General features: G+C 40.2%; 1 protein-coding gene across 5 annotated transcripts in view; it reads right to left on the reverse strand.

Annotated features, from left to right (window-relative positions):
- Positions 1-204: 204 nt before the first annotated feature.
- msrb3 (methionine sulfoxide reductase B3) overlaps positions 205-10,165 on the reverse strand; it is a 20,863-nt gene continuing 10,902 nt past the window's right edge. For 2 of the 5 annotated variants that reach the window (XM_046071858.1, XM_046071856.1), the window contains exons 2-7: positions 7,970-8,116; positions 5,141-5,249; positions 4,606-4,683; positions 3,910-3,938; positions 2,234-2,331; positions 205-1,876 (exon numbers count right to left, since the gene is read on the reverse strand). In XM_046071858.1, the coding sequence (XP_045927814.1) occupies positions 1,703-1,876; positions 2,234-2,331; positions 3,910-3,938; positions 4,606-4,683; positions 5,141-5,249; positions 7,970-8,116 (635 nt within the window). In that variant the 3' untranslated portion in view covers positions 205-1,702. Of the gene's footprint in view, positions 1,877-2,233; positions 2,332-3,909; positions 3,939-4,605; positions 4,684-5,140; positions 5,250-7,969; positions 8,122-10,165 lie in introns of all 5 variants that reach the window. The other 3 variants (XM_046071860.1, XM_046071859.1, XM_046071861.1) reach the window with 2 other exon arrangements.

Below are 10,165 nucleotides of genomic sequence, written 5' to 3' on the forward strand. Positions count from 1 at the left end.
GGCTACCATCTTATTTAAAGGAGCCGCACCCTGCCAACAATTTTTTTCAAAAAAACAATGTTTTTCTGGTATCATAGCTACAGAGTGGCTGGATGATTTCTTCGATGAAAAGCTCCAAAGAAACTGGTATGTAGACCTTGAGCTGAGATTATTCAGTTGAATATACCTGTTTAAATGAGAACAATGGAACAAGAAAGTCATACAGTGTTTCTAGATGCTTTATTCATTCATTAACTGGTTTCATGCAAGCTGTGAACAAATGATTTCCAAATGCAAAGAACTAAAGAGGGAGCAAATACAGGAAGTGACCTAAAGGCACAGTACATTATTTGTCCATCATAAGATGCCACCTGTCACAGCTGACAGGAGCCCTTGCATAGGCAATTTCATTAAATCAACCTCTCAGTATCAAATATCACTTCAAAAATATACTCTAATAAAATATTTTTAGGTTAGAATATCAAAGGTTCTATATTATCTATATATGTCTGTGTGTTTGTGTGTCTACTATACAGCACTTCAGTCATGTTTAATTTACCCAGACCTAACAAATGAAAGGGAAATTATGATATCTGTCAACATGGGTGTTACATTTTTGTCCATCATGTCCATGGTTGATAACATTTTCTTCACCCTCTCTGTTGGAGACAGCCGGGGAATGTGGATTCCAGCAAGAACAATGTTATCATGCGAGAAGAAGCACAAGCCAGCCTATTAAAAACGCCAACTTAACAGAAATCACCTCAAGCACTTATCTCGTCTGAATGTTGCCGAAGGTTACACAGAGTGTCGTTTCTTTGAACTCCCTGTGGCTATTGTGGCAAACTGCAGTTCATAAGGGAGAAAAATCTGAGAATAACACCCAGGTTGACAAATAATGCTTTTAGGAAAAAGGAGGAAGAAACACACAGTTTCAGGTTCCTGGGAATCAGCCTCACAGAGAACCTGACATGGTCATCTCACATCTCCACACTGGTGAAGAAAGCTCAGATATGGCTGTATTTCTTAGGGAAACTTAGGAAGGCACAGTTTCTATACTAAGTACTTGTTAACTTTTACAGAAGAGGAATATAACTTGTGGGAACTGTCTCTGTTAATAAAATTACAAAGAGTATGTTCTAGACCTGTTCTATATGAACAGTGCAATGAGATAACTTCTGTTATGAATTGACGCTATATAATAAAACTGAACTGAATGAATAGAAAGCATCCTGACTGGAGACATCAAACTGGCATGGGATGCGCACGACCGGTTTTATTTCTATGACTTATTATTTATCCACTCATATGCTGTATATGATTTTTGTGTATACGTTTGTTATTGTGAGTAGCATAAAGGGAACTATAACGTCATCTAGTCATACAACATTTACATGTTGTAAAATGATAAATAAATCATCCTTGTACCTTTTGCTGAAGTTCCCTTTAAGGCAATCAGCTGACGCGGTGTGTTTTGCAGCTTTGACTGTAGCTACAAAATGGCATTTTGGAAGCGTGCACTTTCTCTTGTGACAGATTATACATCAGACAATATTTCCCTGGTCTGTGTCTGAGGCCTGAGTGCTTTCATTCCTTTCGCAATATAACCACCTCTTCGATCTTTACACTGTGAATCACACACACAGAACCCATAACTATTCTATACATGTGACTCCCCACACAGGCCCGCTCATCAGTCTGCTGGGGTTCCTGGGTCTTTCTTTCAGAGCTCTGTCTTCCCATCATTCACTGAGCTGCTGGAAGCTCCGCCCTCGGCCGTGGCGATGGAGGAGGCTGAGTCTTTGGACTGGAAAGCCAATGAGGCAGAGTTAATGCAGTAGCGTTTCCCTGTGGGTCTTGGTCCATCATCAAACAGGTGTCCCAGATGAGCTCCACACTGAAACACCAAAAGGGAAAGACTTATATGCAGCTCTTTGGCCTAGATGTACCGCTCAGCACGTCCATTTGTGATCTTGTTGGTTGTTTTAAAAGTGATTGTGTCAGTGCTGGCTGTTCAGATCACACCCTGGGCTAAATCAGAAATGTCCTAATATCACTCGTCACTCAGGTTTTGTGTGTATCAGGAATGATTAAAAAAACAAAAACAAATATAGGACTGGGCATGGGGACAGACGTTTTACTGGATCCTGAAAATCCACATTTGATTAACTTTTTTATTTCTTCGTTTGTCTGTACTGGTAAAGGAGTAAACATCAGGACCCGTGAGGGTGCAATGCAGTGCTGTGTAGTGTACCTGGCTGCAGGTGGTCTCCACCCTGTGCATCCCATAGGAGAAATCATCTGTCAGAGTGATGGACTCCTCCTTCATGAGGTCAAAGAAGGACGGCCAACCTGAACACATGATGGTAACGTGTTAACAAGGTGCTAACACAGGGATTCAGTGACATGCAGAGGTCAGTGATAACTCATCAGACTGCACTGCTCATACTGTGTGTCTGAGAAAAAATTTAACCTCTTTACACATGTGAAATGACTACTGCATGCTTGTGTCCACACAGGCCTGGACACGCACCAGTACACCAGCAGAGCGAAGGCAATCCAATCAGCTCAAAATGTGAACATTCCGTTAAGACTGAATCAGAGAAGGCTGATTCTTGTCATTGTGGTGAAGTCTTACTGGATTATATTTTTATCTCCTCCACTTTTGAAAAAAAAAAAAAAAAAAAATAGAATAGAATATCTACACTGAAGGAAAACAGAGAGTAGTGTCGATCGGTTGGTCCACCACTTGGGGCCAGACTGAAATATTACTACAAGATGGATGAAATTTGGTACATACATTCATGGTGCCCAGACGATGAATCCTAATAACTTTGGTAATCCTCTAGCTTTTCATCTAGCGCTATCCTCAGGTCAAAATGATAACGTACCCAATACTTTGGTTTCAAACCGGATACTTGAAAAACTAACTTCCCGTCAGCCTCGACTGTACTTGTTAGCATGCTAAAATGCTAAGCTAAGATGGTTAACATGGTAAACACAATGCCTGCTAAACATCAGCACGTTAGCACTGTCATTGTGTGTGAGCTAGCATACTGATATTAGCATTTAGCGCAAAGCACCGCTGCTGTGCCTAAGTTCAGCCTCACAGAGCTGCTAGCATGGCTGTAAGCTCTCTGTCCTGTTTAACGGAACGACTGCACTACATTGTGTCTGGCTGTGTATGTACTACATATTTCCACCAAAGTATATGAACAGATGTGTTTGTGAAGGTTAAGCATTCCTTAACTGTCTTCCCTCTTAGCCCACTATGAGTTTGACAAACCAGCTCTGAGGATTTGTTTTTGTCATGTTTCCACATAGATGCTAAGCTTTACTCTCACTTCTCTGGGGGAACCCAACCTCCTCACTGAGGAGTGAAAGACCTGATTTTCATCCAGGAGATCCGTGTGAAATCTATAGTCAACAGTGAGTTCTTTTTAACTTTACCGTCAAGCAAAGAATCTTCCAACAGTCTGTTCTTCAGCAGAAGCTTTTCAATATTATTAAACTGTTTTGCAAACTTTTTTTGTGCTGACAGCAGATTGAAAATTCATCCTCAGCTCATTTACTGTATGATCAATGTGGTAACAGATACTGTACTCTGTGGCTGTACTTTACTAGTATCTAATGACAGTATGCAGCATGCTGTCTTATCTACCCATCTATCTATCCATCTCCCTGAACAGTGTAAATTATTAGAGAGAAAATCCTAGCCTTCTTCTAATTTACAGACTTTGGAGGAGAAATGACTGAAAGATAGAAGTCAGTTTTGGGTCAGCTATTGGAAAATGTCAGTATTTGACATTAACAAAAAAGAATTTCAAGCTTCAGAGATGCGACCTGCTCGGGGAAAATAGAGCCAGCTTGTAAAGACAGCAGAGTGGAGAAAAGAGCTGCAGGTGAGAAACTGGACGAGTTTCAACTTACCTGATCCTGAGTCAAATTTGGTGTTCGAGCTACAAAAAGAAACACAAATGGCAATTAGGAAAATAATTGCTTATTTCATGTTTTTAAAAAAATACTGCCTAATCTTTCTTCACATTATTCTTTATATTGTAGTGGAGTATTATGGCCCCCAACATCCAGTTTTTCAATTCAAGATTTTGTCATGTAGCCAGAATTTACACCGTCACACACACCAAGATTTTCACACAAAACATATGAAGAGTTTATAAAATATGATGTTTTGTTATAAATTAAACTACCCAACAGCTTCTGAGGTTTGGCTGGACACAACAAGCATTATGAAGGGATCCATTTGGGCTCTGGGTAACATTTCAAACTATTTACAAACCAATCAATCAATTAATAGAGAAAATAATGAGCAGATAATTCCATATTAAAAAACATCATTGGTTGCAGTCTGATACGAAACAGTTAAATACTGAACACCGCCTCAACAACTACAACAGTAAAGTCCTGATTTTACATGAATGCGTGAGGAATAATAATCTAATGATAGAACATATGTATAATAGCATAACAGTCACTGCGGACAGTTTACTACTTTCAGTACTACTTTAAATACTAGCCTACTTTTATTTACCTACTTTTACAGAGTGGTATTAGTACTTTTACTTTACTACAGGATCTGAATGCTTCTTTCACCACTGCAGCTCTTACCTGAACAGCGGGGTCCCACAGACAACACAGGTGTAGGTCCCCTCCTCTTTATGGTGTGCGAACTCTCCAGCGAAGGCACTGTGGAAAACGAAGGCATTTTTAAAACTGAAAGGCTCCACACGATGAACAAATAAGTGATGGTTAAACATGTGCAACAATAAATACTGTATTGATGGAAAATACTGTATGCTAAATTATGCTAAGTTTTGTCTCAAAATCACCTTACTACAAAACTGTGATGGAAACAGACAGATTAAAGCAGCTGCTTGTAACAACTGAACATACAATGCAAAACCCTGTATTGCACCGCTAAGCCCCGCCCACCAAACCCACAAGAAGGAGCTGGTTGTCCTGCATATTATGTTTATGTCACTATCTTTTTCACCAACACCCACCTTCTCGAAAACAGTCTGGAAATTTCCACTGGGAAATTCTGACCTATAATAATTCTGCCGTTTAAGTGTCTGCACCGACACCTAAACGGCACAGCGGGACAACTAAATGTAAACGTGCTGGTGGTCACAGCTGGTGCTACCTCTCAGTTCCTCTCTCCTGGGTAACATGGTACTGCATCGGCGTGAGGCGTTTCCTCAGCTCCTCCTGAGGGAAGCTCACTGGCCATGTCTTCTTAGTCCTACATGCTCCTGAGGGGCAAGGTGAGGGAGGGGGGACAAGAAATATTAACTATGCAGGTCTTTCTGATAGCACCAGGAAGGAAAAAGAGCTGCGTATTAACACTGTCACTTAAGTCCAGATATTTTTCTACATATAACATTTTTCCTCTGTCTCAACATCATGCTCAGACAGAAAATAGAATTAAAAGCAGGTGGGTCAAAGATACAGTATAACAATGACAAATGAACAGTGTTTTCATTAGACTTATTTTTGTCTGAGAATATTGGACATTCATACTTTTATATCACCGGATTTTTATTCCACTGTGTTTAAACATCGACAGATTCAATATTTTATGTTCTTATCCATTTCAATGCAATGGGGTTTTAGTGGGAAGCAAGTGTGAAATAAAATCTAAAATTGTACATAAAGAGAAGACAGGATTATGCCATTAATAATATAAATATATACACAGATAACCAAAATAAAATAGAAACTTGCTGTTAAAAATACAACTAACTATGAAACACTGCAACTTTATTTTTATGACTCTAAAAGTGTATCTAGGTCACCCACTGGCCCTCAGGTTGTGGCATGTTGATACACACTGAGCAGCAATATACTCTGTCTCCTTTGGGTATTTTTAATGTCGTGAGCTCATTTAGTTCTTTGGAATCTGAGATTACAGAGCTGAGGTGAAGTGAATGTCTTACATTGTGGCTGGAAGTGCATCTCTGTCTCAGCCTCTCCTATGTTATATATTCTGGTTTCTTTTGGTTGCCATGATTTTTAGTGTCTTCCTTTTTGATGTCCAGTGTGTGGTCACTGAGTCAGTACCCGGTTAGGATCTGTCTCTGACAGTAGAGAGAGATTCTGCTGATTCACCATCTCTTTTAGGGCCAGAGAACATTCTGGGCTACTTTGGCTTTTAGCTTCTTCTTTCTATGGTTCAAGTTTCTTTACATTGCGTTATAGTTTGGTTTCCTATGATTGGTGTTGCTGTGAGACGGGTGGGAGTGCGTCTTAGAGGGCAGTTAAGTCCCTTTTTCACCAGATGGTACCAGCTCAACTCACAATTTACTAATTTTTTGGTTTTCCATTTGGCAAATCTTTTTTTTTTTTTGGTATCACCTCATGTCGAGGTTTCAAGTGAGCTAAGTAAATAGGGGACGTGAAAACACTGCAGACTACTGACTGGTCAGAGAGAATTGTCATTATTCACTGCATCATCACCGTGCGCGCCAGACAGGGTGTCCTGAACAAATCCGCCATTTTTAATAGTTTAGCCAGAGATTGCAAGACAACAAATGTCACGTTGAAGATTATGTTTGTACTATATCAGCAGTGGAAAACAGAGGACGGGGCACCAAAAGAGAGTTGAGGCGAGTTGAGCTGTTACCAGCAATGGTTAAGCGCCATTGGCATAATGAACTCTTATCTGGGCTCAGCTCTTGGAGGGTTTAAATTGATAAGGTAATTATCAGTGGGTTTCTGCCTGATTCGTCTCTACGTGCATTTGTTGGGTGTTTTTCTGTGTATGTGTAAAATGTATCTGCAGAATTCTGAACGTAAAGATTCTTTCTTCATTCTCTTATTTTCTACATGTGGTTTTTTCAGACATGGTAAGTACATCTTGAAGCAATTCTGCAGCGCCAGCGTCAACTTCTGAACACACTTGCTCTGACACTTTTCTCCTCGGATATAAGGGAAATGTCACTGCTTCATCATGCAGACACACTTACTGTGCAAGGATAACTGACTGATGCAAAAAAAAACAAAACAACTACATCTTGTTTTTTTCCAAAACAGAAAAAGAACCTATGAGCAATAAAACCTTTTAACACTAAGAGTACATTTCTTAAACAAAGCCAAAACCACTCAGAGCATGCAAGCTGCAAGGTAGCCAAGCAGTGAATCACTTGATTATTCTGTTAGCACTTGATAATTCAGCTGTGTGCCAGCCGCATGTGAGCAGAGCTACAAACTCAACGGATACTGAACTTGAGGGAGATATATATGAAGGTATCATTGGAGCAACTGAGCACCTGTGACAGTGGGATTTGTAGTTGTAGAAAATAGTCACACATGTGTATCAGTAAATTTGAAGTCACAAAGAAAAATGCTTTAGGAGTTGCAAACGTTGTAGCTCTTTGCTCTCTCAAAATGTGCTCATTTGATTGACAGGGTTAAAAGGTTCTCTGGAAAGTGCCCGCCCCTGGATTTACGGATACAGAAATGACTTTTGCTCCAGATTTCACTGAGATATGTGGTTCAAAAGTGAGCGCACTGGGACCTTGTCATTTGTGAGGAATATAATATCTGTTTGTACAGCCTCCTGTGTATTGTATTTGACTATATTTCTTTGTATCTTGAGCCAAGATTATCAGGATAAAATAAAACTGGACATTTTTTCAACAATGAGCAAGAATCTCATCAAGTATTCAGTATCATAATTGCAGTGCCTGGAAGGGTTTGTTTGACACACTGCCACAAACACAAATGGGTTGTTGTAAAAATGATTGAGGCCTAATAGCCACCTCAGTTCAGGTTTGGTTCAGTTTGAGAGCTCTCAAGCATCCTTCACTGCAAACATTTGATCCCCGTTCTCTCCGAGGACCGATCAAATTTAAGAACAGAACTGAAAAACACACGCAGACAGGGACAATAAAGACATGCTGACACACCAGCCAGGTGTTAAGGCTTTAAGAGAGGTAGAGCACAGCAGGCACACAGCACCCAGTCAGTGGACCTGAGGGAAGACTGCAGGACCTCAGAGCTACAGGTTGGCTCTTGGTTATTAGATGCAGCAGATTGAAGCCCGACATGGCTGTTGGAGAGAGAAGTACTCCACGCGCCACAAGAACCAAACACCCCTCAGCAGGGCTACAACCAAGGACTGGGCTGGATGAAGGGGAGCAGACAGAGGGAGAAACAACACAAAAATAACACAGGTCAAGATATTTAACAGCATTAGAAGCAAAATATGGAATAAAAGCGCCGGCCATCAGGAGCTGTTTGGGATTCTCACTGTTCAGAGCTTGATGGACATTGGTTAACAGGCATGAGGAACGTGGACACACCTGGAAAAACAAAAACATGAATACTTTATCCTGCATGGGTGACTAATTTGTTCTGTATAATCCACATACCCAGTGTAGTTTGTGTAGTTCTTTCACATGGTAGCGGCTAAAGCTTTAATCACCATGGAGTTCAATAAAATGCTAATTTAATTAAAGAACATCTATACTCAAAGTAAAATCCAGTCCATCTACACCAAACTACAATCACAGATTTTTGAATGCTGAAAACACGTTCACTCTTAATGGATATCCCTATGGTTAACGTGTTTGAACAGTCTGTCTGAACAGTGCTTTGCCCCAAAGACTGTGACTGGAAACACAGCTGATGATAATAAAGAAGATTATTACAACAGGAAGATTTTATAGTGTCACACATTTCAACATAACTCCATATGTTCCCTGACCAGAGAACATCATAATAAACACTCTCATATAGAGCGTTATTTTTTTTCTCCACTTTAGTCCCATCCTACCATGCTGTGATTGGCTAGCTCGTTACTTTGGTGGGTCCTTGTGATTGGGTGCTAGTTCCACTGGTTTTTCTGTCGACACTAATAATACATCTCTGTAGATCCTTGTATCTACAGAGATGCAATTAAATTTAACCCCTCGTTTCCATAACAAATTGCTTCTCAGCAAATCATATATTCATAACCATAACTTTCTTCAATGAACGGACTACACTCGCCCATTTGTTGCCAAAGGTTGGAGAACCGTAGCCTACAAGACAACAGAGTAGGTAAAATTATTTAAAATGAAAGCATTTCAGTTAAAATGACTATGAAAAGCCTATGCTTATAATGTTAATGTATGGCCCTGAGAAGTATTAGTGTCACTGTGGCAAATTAACTAAATCAGATCTTTCCTATTTCATAACAAAGACAATCTGGAAAACTATAATGTGCATTTCCTAAAGAAAATGCGTGTGAGAGCTGGAAGCTGTTAGCTGTCAGCTGCTGCTCCAGCAATCCTTTAGCGCCACAACCTGAAGTTGGATCAAATGCCACAGACTTCACCGTCTGTACAACTTGCTGAATTTGGTTACCATGCTCTTAGCATGATTCGAAACTGACAACCTTTGGATCTGAATAATCCCAGAAGTGGCAAGCTCCTAAACCACTCAGATACACTGATGGCTGACAAAAGATAAATACTTTTTATAATGCATTTCAATCTGAATGCTAAATAATAACAAGAGTGCAGTGAGAGTTGCACTAAACGATGGTACATGATTTACAGAATCAGAAGTATAAAGAGCGACTGTCTGCCAGTTCTCATCAATTAGTAAGTAGCAGGTGAGGGAGTACCTAGGATCGCTAGATCTCTACCACCCTAGGGGCATAGCTGAACTCACAGCTAGCATCCAATAACAAGGAAGTAACAAGTACTAGCCAGCCACAGCAAAGTAGAGCCAGACTGGACGCAAAACACACACACACACACGATAACACATTAACACACACACACGAAAACACATTAACACACACACACGAAAACACACACACGAAAACACATTAACACACACACACACACACACACACGAAAACACATTAACACACACACGCACACACACACACACACACACACAAAAACACATTAACACACACACACACAAAAACACATTAACACACACACACACACACCCCTTATAATTTACATGGTTTGATTTTCAAATAAAACACCTTTTTTGTTTTTTTGATACTGCACATTGCTCCTCTTGTGTTGAAGGCTTCGTTTTAGCTGTGGAGTGATACATCTTGTCTCTAAATGATCTTTGTTGGGAGTTGCACATGCTCAGTTCCTAGTTAAGGACTACTAGCCAATCAGAAGCAGAGAAGGGCGGGTCAGTGAGAAGCCGGTAAACA

The sequence above is a fragment of the Micropterus dolomieu genome, linkage group LG16 (assembly GCF_021292245.1).
Source record: "Micropterus dolomieu isolate WLL.071019.BEF.003 ecotype Adirondacks linkage group LG16, ASM2129224v1, whole genome shotgun sequence".
NCBI classification, from domain to species: Eukaryota; Metazoa; Chordata; class Actinopteri; order Centrarchiformes; family Centrarchidae; genus Micropterus; species Micropterus dolomieu.